The following is a 23,426-nucleotide window of genomic DNA, read 5'->3' as shown; positions in this document are numbered from 1 at the left end:
TGCAGCTGGTTCATTCCCAGCACTGATGGAACAGCCTCCCTTTCCCAGTTCTTCTGTAGAGAGAAACAGAAGTGTCCTGTTTCTATCACAAACACGACTTCAAGAATTGTGCTCACCGAAACCAGTTTGGCTCAGTGGATAGAGCGTCGGCCTGCAGACTGAAAGGTCCCAGGTTCGATTCCGGTCAAGGGCATGTACCTGGGTTGCGGGCACATCTCCAGTGGGAGATGTGCAGGAGGTAGCTGATCGATGTTTCTCTCTCATCGATGTTTCTAACTATCTCTCTCCCTTCCTCTCTGTAAAAAAATCAATCTACACTAATAAAAGAGAAACATGGTAATTGGCGTACGACCGCTACCCTTCCCATTGGCTAATCAGGGAGATATGCAAATTAACTGTCAGCCAAGATGGCGGCCGGCAGCCAGGCAGCTGAGAACAGGAGGCTTGGTTGCCCCAGCGATGGAGGAAGCCAAGGTTCCCTGTCTCCAGGTGCAGGGCTCTGAGCTCCTGAAGCAACAACTCCAAAAGATACAATGTTTCAATTATAGAAGCTAAAAGATGGCAGTTAATTTGCATACTCAGGCTCCAAGCAGAGCGAAGCCAAGCAGCCCTGAAGCGGCAGGGCAGAGAGGCCTCCCGGCCCCCGGATCAGCGGAGCCGAGAGGCGACCCAGCCCCGCGATCAGCGGAGCCGAGAGGCCTCAGGACCCTGGGATCAGCGGAGCCGAGAGGCCTCCCAGCCCCGCGATCAGCGGAGCCGAGAGGCCTCCTGTCCAGGGATCGGCGGAGCCTCGAGGCCTCAGGACCCCCGGATCAGTGGAGCTGAGAGGCCTCCCGGCCAGGGGTCAGCGGAGCTGAGAGGCCTCAGGACCCTGGGATCAGCGGAGCTGAGAGGCCTCCCGGCCCTGGGATCAGCGGAGCTGAGAGGCCTCAGGACCCTGGGATCAGCGGAGCTGAGAGGCCTCCCAGCCCCGGGATCAGCGGAGCTGAGAGGCCTCCTGGCCTGCGATCAGCGGAGCTGAGAGGCGACCCAGCCCCGGTTACCAGCGGAGCCGAGAGGCCTCCCAGCCCCGGGATCAGCGGAGCCACGAGGCCTCCCAGGGGATCAGCGGAGCCGAGAGGCCTCCTGTCCAGGGATCGGCGGAGCCTCGAGGCCTCAGGACCCCCGGATCAGTGGAGCTGAGAGGCCTCCCGGACAGGGGTCAGCGGAGCCGAGAGGCGTCCTGGCCCCGGGATCAGTGGAGCAGCGAGTCCTCCCAGCACCGGGATCAGTGTGACAGGGGGCAGCGACCAAACCCCTGATCGCCCTGCGGGCTCTGGGTGTGACAGGGTGCGGAGCCCCAACCCTCTGATCAGCCATGCTCTGTGTGTGACAGGGGGGAGCTCCCCAACCCCCTGATGGGCCCTGCTCTGTGTGTGACAGGGGGTGGCACCGCAACCTCCCTATCGACCCTGCCTTGAGTGTGACAGGGGGCGGTCCCTCAACTCCCCAATCGGCCCTGCTCTGAGCCCGACCAGGGGCTGCACCTAGGGATTGGGCCTGCCCTCTGCCACCCGGTAGCAGGCCGAAGCCAGCAGGTCGTTATCTCCCGAGGGGTCTCAGACTGCGAGAGGGCACAGGCCGGGCTGAGGGACCCCCCTTCCCCCCCGAGTGCACAAATTTTTGTGCACCGGGCCTCTAGTAAAATATATTTAAAAAAAAAAAAAAGAATTGTGCTCATGCATGTCTCGTGGGAGCCTCCCCAGGGTGCACTCCTAGGGATGTGTACCCTATGTACAGATTCAACCTAACTCCGTGCTACCAACTCGGTTGCACCATTTCACTGTCCCTCAGGGGGTACCACAGTTTTCACTGCCCGTTTTCCCCATGTTGTGAATATTGTATGAATATTGTATTCACACAGCATGTGATATTGTGTTTTTATGTTTTTAACAGCCTGATTGATGTTAAATCAGATTTTTAAAATAGATACCTATACTATCACCCCAAGATGGACTGATGCGTAAACCTTTCACATTATTTCTATTAACTCCATGCTCAGGAATATCGACCAGTGACTTCTAATTATATTGTACGTTTTATAAGCATCTTATACATTTTTATGTTATGTAATCTTAAGAATATCAGTTTTAAGAGTTGCTGATAATAGAAGAAAGTATACTATTTTATCAAAATACATAATAAGCATCGATAGCAAAATGATTGTTTTTAAAATGCTGAAAATGGAATTTAAGTCAAGTAGGTGACCCTACAAACCATTGAAATGTCTAATACAGCTTCTCCCAAATCCTTCTGCTTTAGGAAATTTAAGAATGGACCCTAAAAAATGCTAGATTTACAATGCGAAATGTCACAGTCCTGTGTTTACTCTGTGGAACCTTGACACTTGGGATCTTGTCAGCTCTGTTATATGTACATTTTCACCGTGATCATGTGAGCAACTGGCAGAAGAAAACCCAGGCGCCTGCATCAATTTGGAAACTTGATAAAAAGTTGCAACAGCAAGCTATCCACAGCGCAGGGCAAATACCACGCTCAAGGCAAATACCAGGACAATATGTAAGAACTGAAAGACCTAACAAAGATCAAACTAAAGAATGGCATCCATTTTTTAAATTAGGTAACTATTTTGAATTTCTCTGTTAGCCATTTTAAGGGGAAAATATGTCATATATTTAATATTTGCAAGAGAGACTGTCCTTTTAGACCAATTCAATTTTTAAATTATGAAATATTTGTATATGCTATATACAAAAAATAATAGAATAGGTGTGTATACATTTAGCACCTGAATTTAACAATTTTTAAATATAGTTTGTTATATTTGTTTAGGTAGCTTTCTGCTTTTCATAAAGAATAAATTTTAATAGGTAGACTTAAAAATATCACCCGTTTTAAAAAAATATCACCCCTTTGCCCTAGCTGGTTTCGCTCAGTGGATGGCTCTGTGGACTGAAGGGTCCCGGGTTCGATTCCAATCAAGGGCACATGCCCAGATTGCAGGCTCGATCCCCAGTAGGGGGCATACAGGAGTCAGCCAATCAATGATTCTCTCTCATCATTGCTGTTTCTATCTCTCCCTCTCCCTTCCTCTCTGAAATCAATAAAAATATGTAAAAAATGTTATCCCTTTATCAAAGTGATGGTAGTAAGTCAATACTTAGTGACTCTAATTACCTATTCTTACAGATGAGAATTTTAACTATTCGGACCCAGAATTTCTTCATGGGATTTTACTATATGGACTTAATACCATTATCAGTAAAAGCTTGGGCAATCAGAGACATGTGCCAGATACCAGAGATAAAATGTATGTTTCTCCATTTCTTTTGTATTGAAATATAATTGACATATCACATTATATTAGTTTCAGGTGTACAACATAATGAATTTATATTAGTGTATATTGTAAAATAATCACAATAAATTTAGTTAACATCAGTCACCATACATCGTTTCAAAATATATTTTTTTCTTGTGATGAGAACTTTTAAGATCAATTCTCCTCGCAACTTTTATTTTTTTAAATATGTTTTCATTGATTTTATAAAGAGAGAAAGGGAGAGGGAAAGAGAGATAGAAACATCAATGAGAAAGAAACATCAACATGGATTGGCTGCCTCCTGCACACCCCCTGCTGGGGATCAAGACGGAAACCTGGGCATTGAACCAGCAACCTCTTGTTGCATGGGTCGACGCTCAAACACTGAGCCATGCTGGCCAGGCTCTCCTTGCAACTTTTAAATATGCAATACAGTGGTATTACCTACAGTCACCATGCTGTCTGTACACCCCAGGACTGACTGACTTTATAACTGGGAGTTTGTACCTTTGGCCTGCTCCTTTCGCCCACCCTCTGCCTCTGGCAACCACCATTCGGTTCTCTGTATCTATGAGCTTGGTTTTCCTGCCCCCGGGGCGGGGGTGGGGGGGGGGGTAAGCGGGGAGGGAAGCGGGGAGGGATATGGGAGTTGTTGTTTAGATTCCACATGTAAGTGAGATTATATGAATTTGTCTTTTTCTGACTTATTCTACTTAGCATAATGCCCTCAAAGTCCATCCATGTTGTTGCAAATGGCAAGATTTCCTTCCTTTTATGGTTCCATTTTTTGATGGAACTTTTTATGGTTTTATTATAGCTTTTTTTTAATCCATTCATCTACCAGTGGACACTGGATTGTTTCCATGTGTTGGCTACTGTAAGCAATGCTGTAATGAACATGGGGCGCAGATAGCTTTTCGAGGTCGTGTTTTTGTTATCTTCAGATAAGTGCCTATAATGGAATTGTTGAGCCATGTGGCAGCTTTATTTTTAACTTTTGAGGAAGCTCCATACTGCTTTCTATAGTGGCTGCACCAATGTAAATTCATTCCTACCCACTGAGCACCAGGGCTCCCTTTTCTCCACAGCCTCGCCGACACTTGCTATTCCTTGTCTTTTTTATAACAGCCATTCCAACAGGTGTGAGGGGATATCTCATTTTGGTTTTGACCTGCATTTCCCTGATGATTAGAGATGCTGAGCATCTTTTCGTGTACCTGTTGGCCATCTGTATGTATTCTTTACAACAATACCTATTCAGATCTTCTGCCCATTTAACAAATCATATTGTTTGTTTGCCATTGAGTTGTGAGAGTTCTTTATATATTTTAGATATAGCCCCTTACCAGGTATGTGATTTGCAAATATTTTCTCTCATTCACTAGGTTGCCTTTTCACTTTATTAATGGCTCACCTTTGTAATGCAGGAGCTTTTTAGTTTGATGCAGTCCAACTTATTTATTTTTGCTTTTGTTGCCCTTATTTTTGTCAAAACCAAAAAAACATTGCCAAGATTGATCTCAATGAGCTTACCATCTATGTTTTCTTCTAGAAGTTTTATGCTTTCTGGTCTTAATTCAAGTCTTTAATCTATTTTGAATTGATTTTTTTGTGTATGGTGTAAGATAGTGGTCCAGTTTCATTCTTTTGCATGTGGCTGTCCAGTTTTCCCAACACAATTTATAGAAGAGACTGTCTTTACCCCATTGTATATTCTTGCCTCCTTTGTCATAAATTAATTGAGCATATATTCATGGGCTTATTTCTGGACTCTATTCTGTTTCTTTGATCCACATGTCTATTTTTATGCCAATACCATATTGTTTTGGTTACTATAGCTTTGTGATATAGTTTGAGACCAGGTTAGCTGCAATCCCAAAACATGAATCATTTTTCTTTCTCTCATCTATGCCTGCAGGTGTCTTAAAAAACGCTACCCAACCAGGCTACCTTCTGCCAGCATTGTCATTTGTTTCCACAATGAAGAATTCAACACCTTGTTTCGGACAGTGTCCAGTGTCATGAACCTCACTCCACACCAGATCCTTGAAGAAATTATTTTGGTAGATGACATGAGCGAATTTGGTAAGACAGAACACTAGTAGTCTACCTAATCCACTTGGAAGGCAGTGCTATCTCTGGTGGCATGTGAGTTATTCTACACAACAGTTTTGGGGGGTGTTGAGGCAGGCACTGAGCTACATGCTATTGCTACGCTGGGGTGGATGTAAGAACAGAGCCGGTCTTACATTATTGGGCACATTGGGTGGTTAGTGCTTCCATGAGGTAAACGTAGGGGCACCCACCTGGTCTTTAGAGATCATTGATGACAATCGGGAAGAAGTGACATCTAAACTGAGGGCTGGAAGGGTGAATTGGAATTATCTAGATCAGTGGTGCTCAACCGTGGCTGCACATTAGAATCACCTGGGAATCTTTTTAAAATCCTGATTTCTGGGCCTCATCCTCTGGAAATTCTGTTTCTTTGTTACTAATGTTGTGGCCCCACCCCATAACAAAGAAACAGCATTTCCAGAGGATGAGGCCCAGAAATCAGGATTTTAAAAAGATTCCCAGGTGATTCTAATGTGCAGCCAAGGTTGAGAACCACTGATCTAGATGGACAGGAAGGAAGCAGTACTTTAGGCAGAGGAAATAGTACCAAAAAGGCCCAGAGGCAAGAGAAAATGTGGTGAGTTTGGAATAGTTCTGTAGTTTATGTCTGAGTGTAGAGTTGAGGGGAAGGGTGGACATAGAAGCAGAGATATAAAAAGGCAAGCGCTTAGGAAAGGCATTGTTCAGATTTTATCTGGAGAAAATGGGGAGCTCTTACAGGCTTAATGCAGGGGAAAGACATGATCCAGGTTCTTCCCATGAAAGAATTCTAATTGGACCAAGTACAGGTAAGTGATTATCCCTGCTTGCTCACTGGTTTAAAGAACTGTGATACTAGTACAAAAATCTGATTACGCTTAGCCCTTAAAATTCGTTGTTTGTTTTACAACTTAAGTACAAACCAGAGGCCAGCCCAAAGGACCCAGATTAGTGAAGATTACAGGTCCTTGAAGAAATTATTGGAGTCTACAGGTCCCTGTGGGGTCCATTTCCCATGGAAGCAATGCTTCTTTACCAATCACCATGAATCTGACCCACTGTGGGCTGGGGGAAAAAGGGACAGACAGTAGGAAGAAGAGCAGAAAGGAAGAAACTCCACGTGTGTCAACTCAGAGGTGGACTCTAACTCGAGCGAATGTCAGCTACATTTAGGGATTTCCCTTCTGGCCAGGCACCATCACACATGACGTTATTTCTACAGGAGCCACTCCTATTCAGCACAGCACTGTTTATTTCTAGTCTTGTGCATGGGAGGGAATGTGGGGAGATGGTCAAATTCCTTAGCAGATCAGTAGCAGGGAGCAACAAATTTTACCACATACTGGGCAAGATGTCCCCAGAAAAGCCATGAGCAGGGGATAAGGTGGGATCTTCCGCTAGACTGTGGAGTTCTCTACCTTCTCACCCAGAAGGACGGGTTGTGCGGTGGAGATCCAGTCCCAGGATAACCATGGGGCACCACCCCCAGCCTTGCAGAACCACATCATGAGTTCAGAGAATACCTGGTGACCTGCTCCTACCTTCTGTAGGCATGAGGTGAATCGCTGCTGATGCCCAAGATTGGGGTGTGTGCCAGCCTAGATACCTCTCTGTGTCCTCCTTGACCCACAGTCACCCACCCCACCAAGGAGCTTAGTCTTTGACTCTCACAGAACCTCAGCACAGAAAATGCAGGAAATGGAGTGTTCTGTGTTCTGATGGAACTCAGGATGGAGATATTCCTGCTTTTCACTTGCAACAATTTCACCGGTAGGAGAATTTTTTGAACTGAAGCTTGCCTTTCTTTCCCAGCTGACCAGTAGTCTGCCAACGGACTCCCTCAGCTGGGGAGCAGGAGACGGGTCCCGGGATCTGCCCACACTGAGTTACACCAGAGGCATGTCCAGAGCTGACCTCTGCGCCCACCTTTCGCAGAGTCCTGGTCCCTGTTGACCATAAGCCAACAACAAGCCTGTCTCCTAGGAACGCAGGCCCTCTGCTCCATGTCAGCAATTACTGCTGAATGCCCATTTCCCCCTCAGTCTAACCCCCAGACTTCTGTGTCCGGGAGGGCAGACAGGTGTTTGCTGACATCTGAGCCCAGCTGCTGCCCCTGCCTCGCAAGGGCCTCTGAGCAGGGCCCTGGCCTCTGTTTAAAGACCTGGAAGGAGATCCCTCCTTCTCCAAGATGACAATGAACCTGCGTCCATTGATCCCCACCTCCTGGTCCAGATTTCTAGGATTAGGAATTTAGTCTCTGAGGCATCTGTATCCATCTCACCTGAGCCCAGCCTCCGTTATCATCATCACATTAACCTCTAAATCAGTGGTTCTCAACCTTGGCTGCACATTAGAATCACCTGGGAATCTTTTTAAAATCCTAATTTCTGGGCCTCGTCCTCTGGAAATTCTGTTTCTTTGTTATAGGGTGGGGCCACAACATTAGTAACAAAGAAACAGAATTTCCAGAGGATGAGGCCCAGAAATCAGGATTTTAAAAAAGATTCCCAGGTGATTCTAATGTGCAGCCACGGTTGAGAACCACTGCTCTAAATATTGAGTGATGTTAGGTACCGAGGGAACTGAGACTCAACTGGTTTGATAACTTGGGTAAGAGTTACCACCCAGGTAGAAGCGCAGTTGTAAGTGAAGCCAGACTGCTCCAAAACACCGTAACTCGTGCTTCAATTAAAATTGTCAGAGTGATTTATTGAAATAGAGCTATTTCACTAGGAGCAAAAGGATATTTACAGCTGACTTCAGTGCTGAAATGCTCTTCCTTCTCTTCCTCACATAGAATAACATTTTCCTTCCAACTGAGAACCTCTTGGATTACCATAGTTTTTAGGAATCAATCAAAACTGTGCTCAGCTGTTTTCATTTCTGCAGTGATTGTTTACACATTGTCAAAGTCTTGCACTTGTTTCCCCTCAGATGATTTGAAAGAAAAACTAGACTATCACCTGGAAATGTTTCGGGGAAAGATTAAAGTATTAAGAACCACAAAGAGAGAGGGGCTGATTCGCGCCAGGCTGATTGGAGCGGCGCACGCTTCAGGTATGAACACTTCCCTGGGGACATGAGGCCTTTCCGGCCCCCATCCCCCAGCAAAGAAAACCCCCCCCTCCCCCCAGAGGCCCTCCACATCTCCATGCGCCTAAACAGAGCCTGGACCTGTATTTGAGTCTCATGAGAATTTAATTTTCTTTTGACTGAAAGCATGTTGCTTTAAAACATCCATTTGTTATTTCAAATAAGTAGGCGATGTCAGCTCATTTGAGCTGAGTGGTCAAAGCCCAGATAAAAAATATTTTTAATCAAAGGCTGGCTCAGTTCTCCCAGCTTCTTTAGAATCTTCCCCAAGCCTACTCTCTCACCCGCAGTCCCCTGCTCCCTCTGCACATCTGTAGAGGATGATGTCCCACATTTTGGTACAAAATATGTGTCTGTTCTCTCCCCCCAATGGGATTGAAAGCACCTTGAGAGACAAACACACAGCAAATATTCCACAAACTGGTTGTGTTGGGCTTTGGCTTGGGTTGTGAGGTATTTCATCCACATGGTGAACACGAGCCTGTTCCTGCCTCCCCAGGGGACGTGCTGGTGTTCCTGGACAGCCACTGTGAAGTGAACAGAGTCTGGCTGGAGCCCTTGCTGGCCGCCATCGCCAAGGACCGCAAAATGGTGGTGTGTCCCATGGTGGATTCCATTGACCACCTGACACTGAACTACTATCCCGCTCCTATTGTAAGAGGAGCTTTCAACTGGCATCTGCGATTTGTATGGGACACTGTTTTCTCTTATGAGATGGATGGACCAGAAGGACCCACCACACCCATCCGGTGAGACTTCTTCAGGTTACGGGGAAATGGCAGATGTGTATTGGTACCTGGGGTGGGGTGGGGGTGGGGGAAAGAAGCCTTCAGAGATTATTTCTTCAATTTCTTGAGCTTCATGATATTTTGTTATTTATCTTGTTTCTAGAAGTCTATAATAATAGAATTGAGTAGGTTTTAAATTCCTTCCACTGAAAATGAGCATGTCACCCCAGTTCACCACACCTCTGTGGTTAGTATCCCTCTGGCCTCAAAGATCCATCTTTAGAATGTGGACTTGGCTCTCAGTAGCAATTTGTATACGCTGATCAATGAACAAAATGCCAGCTCTGTGGATAGAAAAAAGTAGATGTCTCTGCCACAGGCCACATTTGTTTCTAAAATATGTATCCAGGGGCTTCTATCGGTTGAGATGAACATGGTCTGGGAAACTGGACACATTTGTTGTACCAAAATGTGGGACAGCATCCACTACAGATGTGCAGAGGGAGCAGGGGACTGCAGGTTAGAGAGGAGGTTCGGGGAAGGTTCTAAAGAAGCTGGGAGAACTGAGCTATGGTTTTCCTAGATTATTGGTCTGGGAAACCTCTAACTGTGAGAATGATTTGAATATTGTGACTTTTAACTGCATCGATGAGGCTATTTCTGCAGAGACTGCCTCCAGGCCCCTTTCCATATTTACTGATAATTTTTGACGCCAAGCTCACTTCTCTTCTTTTACCTTAAACCTCTTTGTTTTACAAGCCACATGAGTAAATTTTCTAACACTATAGCCTAGCAAGTCCTTGATCTTTGCCTCTATTAACTCTTGTCTCTTAAACTCACTTTAATCAGGCTTTGCCTTGTTTCCCCCCCTTCCCCCAGCAAAAAAACCAAAACTTGTCAACGGCCTTCCCATTGTTAAATCCAGTGTCCAGTTCTCAGTCCTCATCTCACTTGCTCTGCCTGCTGAGCTCTCCCTTCCTCCTCTTGTACGTGCACGCTTCCCTTGGGCTCCTGACAACCACGGCCTCCTGGTCTTCCTCCCACCTCACTGTCACTCCTTCCCATCGTCTCGGCCGAATCCGCCTCTTCTCTCCCACCTCTCACTGTTGAGGTGTCCATGTCTGGGTCCCGTGTCCTCTTCTCCACTTCCCCCCTCCCTCCTCAGAGTGAATCTCATCCTCCTATACTGACGATGCCCATTAGTTATGTCTCCAGCCCTGACCTCTCTCAGAATGCCAAATGCATCTCTCCAACTATCCTACCATTACTGGGCTCTCTACTTGAATGCCGAACACACATCTCAAACACGTCCCAAAAGAATCTTCCCACCAAAACCCTGCCCCACCTACAGCATTCCCCATCTCAGTGCCCTGCAAGTCTGTCTTTCAAGTACCCAGGCCTAAAACGTTAGAGCCAATGGTGACTCTTTTCCTCCCAACACCCCACATTCCATGATAAGCAAATCTGCTGGCTCCATCTTCAAAATATATCAAGAATTTGACCACATCTCACCACCTTCTTTGCTATACCCTTATCCAAGATTCCACTGTCTTTCTCTGGGACCACTGCAGCAACCTCTACCTGGTATCCCTACTCTCACCTTCGCCTGTTGACTCACTAATTTATCCCTAACATGTTAAAGCTGCTTAATAGATAGTTGTTTTTTAAATAGGTAGTTTTTTGAATGAATGAATGAACATGTAAATACTTTTTTAAAATATTTTTATTAATTTCGGAGAGGAAGAGAGAGGGAGAGAGAGACAGAAACATCAATAATGAGAGAGAATCATTGATCAGCTGTCTCCTGCACGCCCTACACTGGGGATCAAGCCTGCAATCCAGGCTTGTGCCCTGATAGGGAATCAAACCGTGACCTCCTGGTGCATAGGTCGACGCTCAACCACTGAGGCAAGCCGGCTGGGCCCATGTAATTTCTTTCAAACTATTTAATTTTGTATTTATGGGTCCTGCTTTGATGGACAAAGGAAAAAAAATGCTTTATAATGTGATGGTTTTTCCTTGAAGTCAGAATTGCCGCCCTTAATGCCCTTAGTGAGGGGGATTTCTGAACTCACTACCCAATTCAGTCTTCATCCCCATAGGAAACTCGCAGTCTAAGGATAATTTTCCCGCTGACCAAGACAACATTTAGAACACAGGTGGGACAATAATAAGTTTACAGTTCTGCGCACATGAAACACAGAGTTTATTCTTGTATTATTATTGATTAGTATATTATTTTCCATATGAACAACTGTAAACCTACTGTTACCCTACCCTGTATATTGCTTGCATAATTTGGTAAGAGCTAAGTAAATGTTACTGCCTACTTTTTGGTAGTTATGGTTTTAACTTAGTAATTTTACATACTTAAATGTATGTTTAAAAATTTGGACATTAGTTAATATAGTTGTTTTCTAGTTTTTAACTGTATTATCATTAATATTCAATATAATTTTGGCACAAATCCATACTAACTGAGTCTGTAGAATCAACTTAATACTTGTGTCCTTTTTAGGTCCCCCGCAATGTCTGGAGGAATTTTTGCTATAAATCGGCATTATTTTAATGAGATTGGACAGTACGACAAGGATATGAACCTCTGGGGTGCAGAAAATTTGGAACTTTCACTAAGGGTAATTCAGATTTTGTGGGGTTTTTTTAATAGTTACCTTTGTACATACAAAGTGAAATCAAACTTTAAGTCATGTAATCTGCTGTGGCAATTACACCATTTTTCTACATGAGTATCTGGTATCATTCTGGTATCCCATGAAATATATAATGTGTGGGACTCCTTGCAAAAAATTGAAAACATTTCATAAAATATCAGACTTTCCTACCATACGTTATTTCCAGTGTATGGCATATCACATTAATAGACTATTTCAACCTATTGTGGAATCTCTTTTTCATTCTACTCATTGTCTTGGTAGTTATAGTGTGGTGGAAATAACACAGGATCAGGAGGTAGGGGACCTGGATGCCACTGAATATATACACTATCTTTGGTCTTGGTTTCTCCGGCTGTAAAATGAGAGGGTGTCTGAGTTGTCTCCTAACTCTTGAATCCTGGGTACTTGCTACCACACAGGTGAAACTTGAGAGCAGTATGGTAAGTGGAAGGAGCCAGTCACAAAGCCACTTATATCTATGAGTCCATTCATATGAAATGGCTAGAATAAGTGAATCCATTAAAACAGAAAGTAGATTCGTGGTTGCCAGGGGCTGGAGGAAGGAGTCTGAGTGCTGGTGGGTGCCAAGTCTCTTTAAGGAAGGTACAAATGTTCTGGAATTAATGGCAATGGTGGCACAATCTTGAAGAAATACTGAAAATCACGAAAGTCCATCCTTTAAAAGAGTGATTTCTTGTAGTGTGTGAATTATATCTCAATTATTAAAAATAGATTCAACTTTTAAAAAATCCTGTGTTATTAGAGCTGAGAATTAGTCCTGGCTCTACCACTGAAAGGTCCTTGGCAAGTCATTAATTTTTCTAGTCTCAGTTTCCTCACCTGTTAAGTAGGAATAAATATAAATGCCATTCTCAGAATTTTGTGAGATTGAATGAAATAACTGGGGGAGAGAATAAAGTACAAAGTAGATATTCCTAGAAAGAGAGTCTAAAAAATATATAAGGTACTATTCAAACATTTATTGTATGTTTATCATACGTATTTGTTTTTGACCAAATTCTAAGAGATTTTTTTAAGATATTATATTGATTTTTTACAGAGAGGAAGGGAGAGGGATAGAGAGTTAGAAACATCGATGAGAGAGAAACATCGATCAGCTGCCTCCTGCACACTCCCCACTGGGGATGTGCCCTCAACCAAGGTACATGACCCTGACCGGAATCAAACCTGGGACCCTTGAGTCCACAGGCCGATGCTCCATCCACTCAGCCAAACCGGCCAGGGCTCTAAGAGATTTTTATAATGGACTGGTACATCAAGGACTAAGCTGTGAGCTCACTATTACTCCTCTTCACATTTCCCCTCACTTTTCTCTATCTTGTCTTTTTGCCCAACCAAAAAAGTTGGTGTGGAGCAAACAGCCTAATTGATGAATTTACATGAGTTGATTAATAAGTGAGAGCCACTACCATTCCAGTTTAAATTTTGCCATCTGTTCTTTATACTCTATGAAGTCATCTGCAGAGGTCACACTTTGAATTTCATGTTATCTTAGCATGTACTAATTGTTTATTATATTTCTTTTTTGTGTTTTATTTCCAACGATTTTTTTCTGTTTTGGATTTTACCTTCCTCTTCCTTCTTTTGGCTGGTTACTTCATTCACTTGTTTTAAAAGCTATTTTAAGCGCAGACTTATTTCATAAACCTTCAGGCACTTTATTATGAATATAGGAATATCTAGAGCAGTATATTTTCTTCCAAGCCCTTATTGGCAGCATCCTGTTAGTTATTTTCATTGATTGTTTCCACTCGTGTCTTCCCTTCTGATCAGCCAGTGTTTTATAACACCCATGTCTTTGCCACTTTTATTTGTCTGGTTGATCATTCCTTTTCATTACATTGCTCTGAGAATATAGTATATGGACTTTCACCCTAAAATCAACTTTGTGAATGATACTTTCATATTTGAAAAGTAAGTATATTCCTTTTTCTGGCTCTATATTCCCTCCATATAGTGAAGAACCGCTAACTTATTATTCAAATGTATTAACTCTCCTTGCTTCGATATTTTCAACCAACCCATTCCTAATGGCCCCTTCCTATCCGGTAGGTATCCTTGGGTTTTGCATACACAAACGAAAAACGAACAAATAGCTAAGGCGCTGTCGTGACACTAGCAGTGGTCTCTAACCCAGAGAAGTAACCTTGTCCCTCCTGAGAAAAGATAGTCTATGCCTGTGTATACTTCTTCATTTCTTGCTTCCTCTTCGATCCGGTAAACCATGGGGCCTTCAGCATCCTGTGACATCATCCCAGGAATTGTCACCAGCTTCCTATAGATGTCCCTAGTGGATGGCTTTTGGTCTTCTCTAGACTTGATGTTACTGCAGCACTTGGCACTATAGACCAGTCTTTTCCAGAAGTTTTCTTGGCTTTTAGGACAGCATTTCTGGTTCCCCTCCCATGGCCTGATGGTGCTCAGTTTCCTCCACGGGAAACCCAGAGGGAGATCCTCCTCTGGGCATCTCTTTAACGTGAGTGTTCCCAAGACTGTTCTTGTCAACTCTGTCTTTGTACCTCGTTGGCCTCAGAGCTGACCTCTGCCACTTCACACCCTGTGAAGCCACGCTGGTGTTAACATAGTGTAATATTTTCTTATATTGTTTGAGAATATCATTTTTTCATATATTTTTATTGATTTCAGAAAGGAAGGGAGGAGAGAGAGAGAGAGAGAAACATCAATAATGAGAGAAAATCAGCTGATCAGCTGCCTCCTGCACACCCCACACTGGGGATCTAGCCCACAACCCGGGCATGTGCCCTGACCGGGAATTGAACTATGACCTCCTGGTTCATAGGTCGATGCTTAACCACTGAGCCATGCCAGCTGGGTGAGAATATTAACTTTTTAAAGGTATCTTTATTGTTCAAAGTATTACATATGTCCCCTTTTCCCCCTTTGATCCCTCCACTCTGCATCCCCCCCCAGGCCTACAACACTACTGTCTGTGTCCATGGGTTATGCATAAATGCGTCTAAGTTCTTTGGTTAATCTCTTCCTGCCACCCCCCCCCCCACACACACACACACACCTCCCCTCTGAGATTCATCAGTCTATTACATGTCTCCATGTCTCTGGATCTACTTTGTTCATCAGTTAATTTTGTTCATTAGATTCCACATATGGGTGAGATCATGTGATACTTACCGTTCTCTGACTGACTTATTTCACTTAGCACAATACTCTCCAGGTCCCTCCATGCTGTGTCAAAGTGTAAGAGATTCTTCTTTTTTTTACAGCTGCATATTATTCCATTGTGGAGAATATTTTAAGACAAATTTGTTGCCACTCTTCAAACATAATCAGCCTCAGAATTGGTCATATATAAGAGAAGCAGAATCATCTAGTATTCAGAATGCTGGTGATGGGGCTGGGTTTCCTGTACTCTGCTACTTACCAGCCCTGTGTCACTGGGAAAACTGCTTAATCAATCTCTATATTAGTTCCTCCATCTGTAAAATGGGGATAACACAATAATAACATTATAGGGTTGTTGTGAAGATTGAATGAAATAAGAAACTTAACAAACGTGAGCTAATGTTATGTTTGTAAAAAAAAATTCACTAGTTGCCTGTTACCAGCAAACACACATGATTATGTTTTCTGTTTTTCTTATGTCTAGATCTGGATGTGTGGAGGCCAGCTCTTTATACTGCCCTGCTCTCGAGTAGGACATGTTGATAGAAATATTATCCAAAATGTAACCCAAGTTCTCAAAGCCCTGAGATATAACAACCTCAGACTGGTACACGTTTGGCTGGATGAATACAAGGTAAAGGATACATCTGTGCTTTGAACAGATGAATGTGCACAGTGGGACTTGCTCTGCAGAAGTCTTCTACTGCCTTTCCAGACAGCAAGTTTTGTTCTTTCCTCTGTTTTCCTTAAGTTAGCGGTATCCCTCCCACTGCTCAGCCACTCATCTCCAGATCCTGTTCTCAATTGTTCATTCAAAGTTGCTACACTTGCACCTGACTTTTAATTTCTAGGGAAACTTGAGTTTCTCAGAAGGGAGTCAACCAACACAAGGAGTATTTTATTTATTTACTAGAAGCCTGGTGCACGAAATTCATGCACAGGTAGGGTCCCTAGGCCTGGCCGGTGATCAGGGCCAATTGAGGTCTTCTGGCTGCTGGCCAGGGCCTTTATTCTGGCTGCTGGCAGGGGCCTCCCTTGCCCAGCTACCAGCCGGGGCCTTCCTTCATTCTGTGCTGCCCCCTGATGGTCAGCGCACATCATAGCGAGCGATTGAACTCTCAGTCTCCCTGTCGAACTCCCAAGGGGACACTTTGCATATTAGGCTTTTATATATATACTAGAGGCCTGGTGCACAAAAATTTGTGCACTCGGGGCGGGGGGAGGTGGTGTCCCTCAGCCCAGCCTGTGCCCTCTCACAGTCTGGGACCCCTTGGGGGATGACCACCTGCTGGCTTAGGCCCGCTCCCTGGGGGATTGGGCCTAAGCTGGCAGTCAGACATCCTTCTAGCAGCTCGGGAGCACTCGGGGGATGTCCACTTGCCAGTGGGGAGCAGACCTAAGCTGCAGTCGGACATCCTTAGCGCTGCTGAGGAGGCAGGAGAGGCTCCCACCATCACCGCTGTACTGGCAGCCATCCGCCTGGCTTGTGGCTGAGCAGAGCTCTCCCTGTGGGAGCACACTGACTACCATGGGGCAGCTTCTGCATTGAGTGTCTGCCTCCTGGTGGTCAGTGTGTGTCATAGTGACCAGTCATTCCCAGTCTTTCTGCTGTTAGGGTCAGTTTGCATATTACCCTTTTATTATATAGGATAGAGGCCTGATGCATGGGTGGGGGCCAGCTGGTTTGCCCTGAAGGGTGTCCCAGATCAGGGTGGGGGTCCTGCTGGGGTGCCTAGCGAGCCTGGGTGAGGGGCCTATGGGTGTTTTCAGGCTGTCCAACCCCCTTCAGGGTGGGGGTCCCCACTGGGGTGCCTGACCAGCCTGGGTGAGGGGCTGATGGGTGTTTGCAGCTGGTCACACCCTCTTCAGGGTGTGGGTCGCCACTGGGGTGCCTGGCCAGCCTGGGTGAGGAGCTGATGGCTGTTTGCAGGTTGGTTAAGCCCCCCCCCCCACAGTGGGGACCCTCACCCCATGGAGGTTTGGCCAGCCTGGGTGAGGGGCTGATGGCTGTTTTCAGGCTGGCCACACCCCGTTAGGGTGGGGGGTCCCCACTGGGGTGCCTGGCCAGTCTGGGTGAGGGGCTGATGGCTGTTTGCAGGCTGGTTAAGCACCCCCCACTGGAAACCCTCACTCCATGGAGGTTTGGCCAGTCTGGGTGAGGGGCTGAGGGCCATTTTCAGGCTGGCCAAGCCCCCTGGCAACGGAAGCTCCCAGCCTCTCCTTTTTATCTTTTCATTTTTTTATTCTGGGATTTATTTACCTTCTATAATTGAAACTTTGTTGCCTTCAGTGGAGCTCAGAGCTGGCCGTGGCAGGCGGGAAGCTTGGCTTCCTCCATCACTGGAGCAACCAAGCCTCCTGCTTGCTCCAGCTCAGTGGCTGCCAGTCGCCATCTTGGTTGGGTTAATTTGCATATATTGGCTGGTGAGCATGGCTTAAGGTGTAGCAAAGGTACGGTCAATTTGCATGTTTGTCTTTTATTAGATTAGACTAGAGGCCCGTTGCACAAAGAGATTCATGCAATAGGCCTTCCTTCCCGTGGATGCCAGCACTGGTTTTCCTCTGGCACCCAGGACCCAGTCCTTCGCTCCAACTGCAGCAGAGAAGGCAAGCCTTGAGGCTTCTCCACTCTGGCCACAGCAGAGAAGCCAAGCTTCTTCAGTCTTCAGTCATCTTCAGTCTTCCCTCGGGCAGAGTCTTCAGTCTTCTCTCTGTGCCTTCATATGCAAATTAATTGCCATCTTTGTTGGGTTAATTTGTATACTCATCCTGATTGGCTGGTGGGCGTAGCAGAGTGACACCAATTTGCATGTTTTTCTTATTAGTGTAGATATATGTTTGTTTCTTTGTTTGTTTAGCTTAGGTCTTTTGGCCCCTTTCCCCCCAAGGACTCCCCCTCTGAAGCAAATACCTCTCCCTACTCCCATCCACACAGGCAACTCTTAGATCTCTTCTCCCACGACTAAGTTCCCAATTATGTGGCTGCTGCTGATCTGGGGACTATACAAGTCTTTTGTGTTTGTTTTTTCAATCCTCACCCAAGGACATGTGTTTATTGATTTTATAGAGGTAGGAAGAGAGAAAGAAAAGAAGAGAAACATTGATGTGAGAGAGAAACATTGACTGGTTGCCTTCCGTATGTGCCCTGCTCCGGAATAGAAACTGCAACCTTTTGGTGTATGGGATGATGCTCCAACTGAGCCACTGGGTCAGGGCCATGTTGATCTCCATCTTTTCTATAAACAGCCAAAGATTTCTATACCAAAGAAACCTAAAAACAAAACAAACAAACAAAAACACAAAGATTTTTTTTCATACCAAAGCCAAGCCCCTTCATGTGTGCATGTCCCCAAGTGTAAGCCTCTGCCAGGATCTAAATGGGTGCACGTACAGAGAACTGTAGTGTGGCTCCATTTCAATTCAAAAGTCGTTCATCCAGAATCCCTGCACAACAGACATGGACAGTAACCTCACCAAGACCTCCCTTCAGATACACGGGTAGAAACGTGTAAGAATCTCTCTGTGATATTATATGCCCTGGTCTTGATCTAATGCTTCTTTAATTTATTATTTAAAGTTATAAAAGTAATGATACTCAATTTTTTTTAGCAATCAGGGCAATGTGAATGAAAACCTCAGGCAGAGCCCTGGCCAGTGTGGCTCAGTGGTTGGAGCATTATTCCATACACTGAAAGATTACGGATTCAATTCTCAGTCGGGGCACATGCCCAGGTTGTGGGTTCTATCCCTGGTTGGGGTGTGTACGGGAGGCAACTGATAGATGTTTCTCTCTCACATTGATGCTTCTCTCTCTCTCCCTCTCCCTTCCTCTCTCTCTAAAAATCAATGAAGAACATTTCCTCGGGTGAGGGTTAAAAACAACAACAATTCAGGGAGATATTTATCATTTAAAATCTGACAGGACCAAGTGTTAGCAAGCAACAGGAATTCTCAGACACGGATGGCAGGAGTGCTTATTATCACAAGCTCACTTTAGAAAACAGATGGGCAATATTAAGTAAAAGATATGAATATCCCATGATCCAACAGTTCCAGTCTACAGAAATGCGTGCTTTTGTGCACCAGAACACATAATAAGAATGTTTATAAACAGCACTGTTTATTAGCCTCAAATGAATACAGCACAAATACTCATCAAAAGTAGAATGGATAGCCGAAACTGGTTTGGCTCAGTGGATAGAGCGTCGGCCTGCGGACTGGGGGGTCCCGGGTTCGATTCCGGTCAAGGGCATGTACCTGGGTTGCGGGCACATCTCCAGTGGGAGGTGTGCAGGAGGCAGCTGATCGATGTTTCTCTCTCATCGATGTTTCTAACTCTCTATCTCTCTCCCTTCCTCTCTGTAAAAAATCAATAAAATATATTTAAAAAAAAAAGTAGAATGGATAAATGTGATATATTTAATTGCTATGGTAGCAGAAATTAACCAACAGTAGATACAACAGTATAGGTCAGTGACGGCGAACCTATGACACGCGTGTCAGAGGTGACACATGAACTCATTTTTTTGGTTGCTTTTTCTTTGTTAAATGGCATTTAAATATATAAAATAAATATCAAAAATATAAATCTTTGTTTTACTATGGTTGCAAATATCAAAAAATTTCTATATGTGACATGGCACCAGAGTTAAGTTAGGGTTTTTCAAAATGCTGACACGCCGAGCTCAAAAGGTTCACCATCACTGGTATAGGTAAATCTTAAGGACATAATGGAGAACAAAAGCAGCCAAATACAGTAAAATATAGTGTATTTTTCTATAAGTTTAAATGGGTAAAATTAAACCGTATAATCTATATATGCATATTTAGATAGCAAAGCTAGAAAGAAAAGCAAAGAAGTGACTCCATAATCAAGAAGGCATTGAAAACTAAGAGAAAGAATGGCAACCAGGAAGGGGGAGGCCAGGGGCTTCTGGGACTCGAGTTATGTTCTATTTCTTGACCTAGTCAGCATTACCAACGTTGATCTTTCAATGATCCATTATGTTGCACATTTATGTTCTATGAACTTTTTGCATGTATTATATTTCCTGATTTTTAAAAAATCATTTTTTTAAAAGTAAAACATAATTCATTTTAAAAAGGCACTTAGTACTGAAAAGTATGAAGTAAAATGAAAGCCTTCTAAGCTCGGAGTTCTACCCCTGAAGTACTCTCTAAATTATACTGCTTAGAGTTTCTTGGTAAGTATGTGCTATGATTGTTGATTTCTTTTCTGTGAACTCTGATCACAGATTTAAGTAGTCGACTTGAACACAGGTAGGACTGAGTTTACTGAATATCACAGAAGATAGAGTGTCAAAAAGTTCATCTAACTTAGAAAGAATATGATGTTTGGCATACTCAAGGGACTGTATGACACAGCACACTGGAAACCTTAGTGAGTGACATTGGATAAGAGAAGTCTCCAAACAGGGAGATATTGCCTAAGATCTTCTCTGTTTTCACTCCAAAATGATGACACCCCTCCCCCACCCTTAGGTTCACTCACCCCATGCATCAACCAGCCTGGGGAACTAGGCAGTGACAAGAGAAGATGGCAAAGACCTCCAGTGGCCAAGAGTCCCTGGGAGAATCCAACATGGCATGCCCGTAATATGCTAATTGAAATAAGCAAGCTCCCCTCATTCTACAATATTACTATACTGCATGCTGGGCACTGGGAATACACAGATGAAAATATAAGGAGGCTTTGGTCTACTTAGAATACTACTTTTAATATGAAGCAGGTTGAGTGCATTAGATATTCATCCTTGGTGCTTCCTTCAGAGAGCGTAAAAGACTAACAGGTGTGGTAATAATAGTGGCCCATACTGACGTGAGGCTATGTGCTAGCTTTCATCTCCCCAGGGCTTTGCGTGTATTAAAGTGTCCAGTCCTCACAACAACCTCATGAGGGTAAGGGCCAAGGTTACCTAGTTAATAAGTAGCAGAACCGACTAACATTTAAACCCAGTTGTCTTCCTCCAGAGTCTATTTGCCCTTAGCTACCACATCGTCCCCATTTCTAAGCCCAAGGAAGTACTGATTGGAATGGGGCAGTGAGGGATTTTTGTCCTTGAGTATCACTGAGAGAGTAAGAGAGAGGGGATATACCCTACCTCTGCCATGGTCTATCATAGCACATATTGTGCATACATGTGGGGTAAGTCCCCGATTCTGTGTGTGTCCCTGTGCAGAGGAAGTTAGAAGGTATTTTTTTAAAAATTTTTTTTAAAGTTCTTGTGATGTCATGATTTGATGACCAGAGATTAGCTTGGTTTAATGAAACTCTTTATTTCCATGTAGGAGCAGTTTTTCTTACGAAGACCTGATCTGAAATTCATCCCCTATGGAAACATTAGTGAGCGTGTTGAATTAAGGAGACGATTGGGCTGCAAGTCATTTCAGTGGTATCTGGATACTGTCTTCCCAGAACTGGAGACATCTCTTCAAATGAAAGCAAATAATTTTCATTAATGAAGGGTTAAAAAGTCCCCTCGGCCTTCAACATAGAGAAGAGCACAAGTTTGGAACATCGTGACATTATATGAAATACAGCCAGAGTGGCCTACAACAGAGCTGTCCTTGCTCCTTTCGTGATAGTCCTTAATACCTTGTAACTCATTTGCCACTAAATTTCTGGGGTGGCAAGACCTTGAACATTGGAAGTGCACACTATCAATTAGCTGAGACTCTATCACATAATTCTCTCCAATTGTTTGCTAAACTCACTTGGTCCTGGTCGCCTTTGGAGCCTTTGCCAACTCTATTCCTACTCCAGAAAGACGGCCTGACCCAGTGGTCTTCTCAGAGAGATACTCACAGAGAGCCTTGGTTGGTAATACCCACTTTGGTTCAACTCCTTTCTTGCTGCCAACATCGATAATGGCATTGGCACCTTGCTTAGTTGGATTCCTGAGCTTCTGATGTCCAGTCCACTTGCCTGGGTGTCCCGGTCCAGCTCCCATTTGTTCCCATCTGTCCTGTCACTTGGAGACACCCCTACTGCCCTACTGCCCCACTTCTGATTTTGCCTTTTTCACGTCTCTTCTCCTATAACTCTGGCCTATAGCTCTCCTAACGCTTCTTTAATGCGGGCCCTGTTGATAATCTCTGTTCTGACTGACTCGAGAACTGTTGAGCTGAGATCGGGGAAGAGGCAGGTAGGTTCCAAGTCTGTCCTGTGTGAACACACTCCCAGATGGCTAAAGTACTTCCCTCCGATGGGAAGTCCTTTTTCCCTCTGGTGCATTCTCCCTGGTGCAGGTGGCTGGGAAAGTGAAGTATATTTAATTCACAAAGACAAAGAGAATGAGAAAATAAGTGAAGGAATACATGGAAAGGAGTAAAAAGGAGTGGGGGAAACTTAGGGCAGGACCACTAAACATAGCCTATGCTGGCGAAGACATAAACTGTTTTTTTAATTAATATATTTAATTATTAAAAACATCAATGATGAGAGAGAATCATTGATCGGCTGCCCCCTGCACGCCCCCTACTGGGGAATCAAGCCCACAATCCGGGCATGTGCCCTGACCAGGGATCCAACCGTGACTTCCTGGTTCATAAGTTGACACTCAACCATTGAGCCATGCACATCAAGTGTTTTTTACAGCAATAAACAACTGGGCTCATCTATTATGCTCATTCGGTCAATGACTGACTGGTCATCACAGGCCAGGTGCCCTCCTAGGCGCTGGGGTGCAGCAGAAATGGAGCCGGCAAACACCCCTCCCTTCATGAAGCTTGTGTTCTCTGAGATAATAAATGCAATGTAAAGAAAAAGGAATCCGTTTACAATGTCTTTATAGTTACATATTTAGCAAAATACTCTACAAATCCTGTTGCAAGAAAGACATGGGAAAAGCCTGTGCTCATATATTACAGATGGCCAGGGGAACTTGATTAAGACTTTAATGGAGTATTTATTTCATCTATTAAAGTGTTATGTCTCTCTCTCAAAAAAAAAAAAAAGACTTTAAAAGGTCAATCTAGCAGTACAAAATAAGCACAACATTATCATTATATTCTTGGTCCATATTTTACATGTAGTAAAATATTGATTATAATGAACCCATAAATCTGTTAAAATTAGAGTAAAATACAAAATAGAAATTCTGTAGCAGAAGGAAAAAAAGTAGTAAGAATATAGAGCATCCTCTTGAAGTAACACCTTTTCTAGTTTTAAAATTTAAGAATAATTTAAGTATAAAGGAGGAGGATGTAACAATCAGCTTGCAGAAAGAAAAAGACAAATGTTCTTTTAGAGCCCTGGGCCTAATATTAAGTCAGCTTTGTAGCAATCGAGTTCAGTCACTAGACATCATTTCTAGTTCACCACTAGAAATG

The 23,426-nt window shown here is 44.1% G+C and overlaps 1 protein-coding gene across 1 annotated transcript; it reads left to right on the top strand.

Moving 5' to 3' along the window:
- The first annotated feature begins 2,340 nt into the window (after positions 1-2,340).
- On the top strand, positions 2,341-21,554 carry GALNTL5 (polypeptide N-acetylgalactosaminyltransferase like 5). Its single transcript, XM_036356243.1, has 8 exons — positions 2,341-2,620; positions 3,190-3,310; positions 5,241-5,407; positions 8,351-8,473; positions 9,009-9,258; positions 11,756-11,873; positions 15,559-15,708; positions 21,384-21,554. Exons 1-8 carry the CDS (start codon positions 2,341-2,343, stop codon positions 21,552-21,554), a joined length of 1,380 nt encoding a protein of 459 aa, XP_036212136.1.
- The last annotated feature ends 1,872 nt before the right edge of the window (positions 21,555-23,426 follow it).

This window comes from Myotis myotis, unplaced genomic scaffold (assembly GCF_014108235.1).
Source record: "Myotis myotis isolate mMyoMyo1 unplaced genomic scaffold, mMyoMyo1.p scaffold_m19_p_25, whole genome shotgun sequence".
In the NCBI taxonomy this organism is placed as follows: domain Eukaryota; kingdom Metazoa; phylum Chordata; class Mammalia; order Chiroptera; family Vespertilionidae; genus Myotis; species Myotis myotis.
This window is presented reverse-complemented; position numbering and strand designations above follow the sequence as displayed.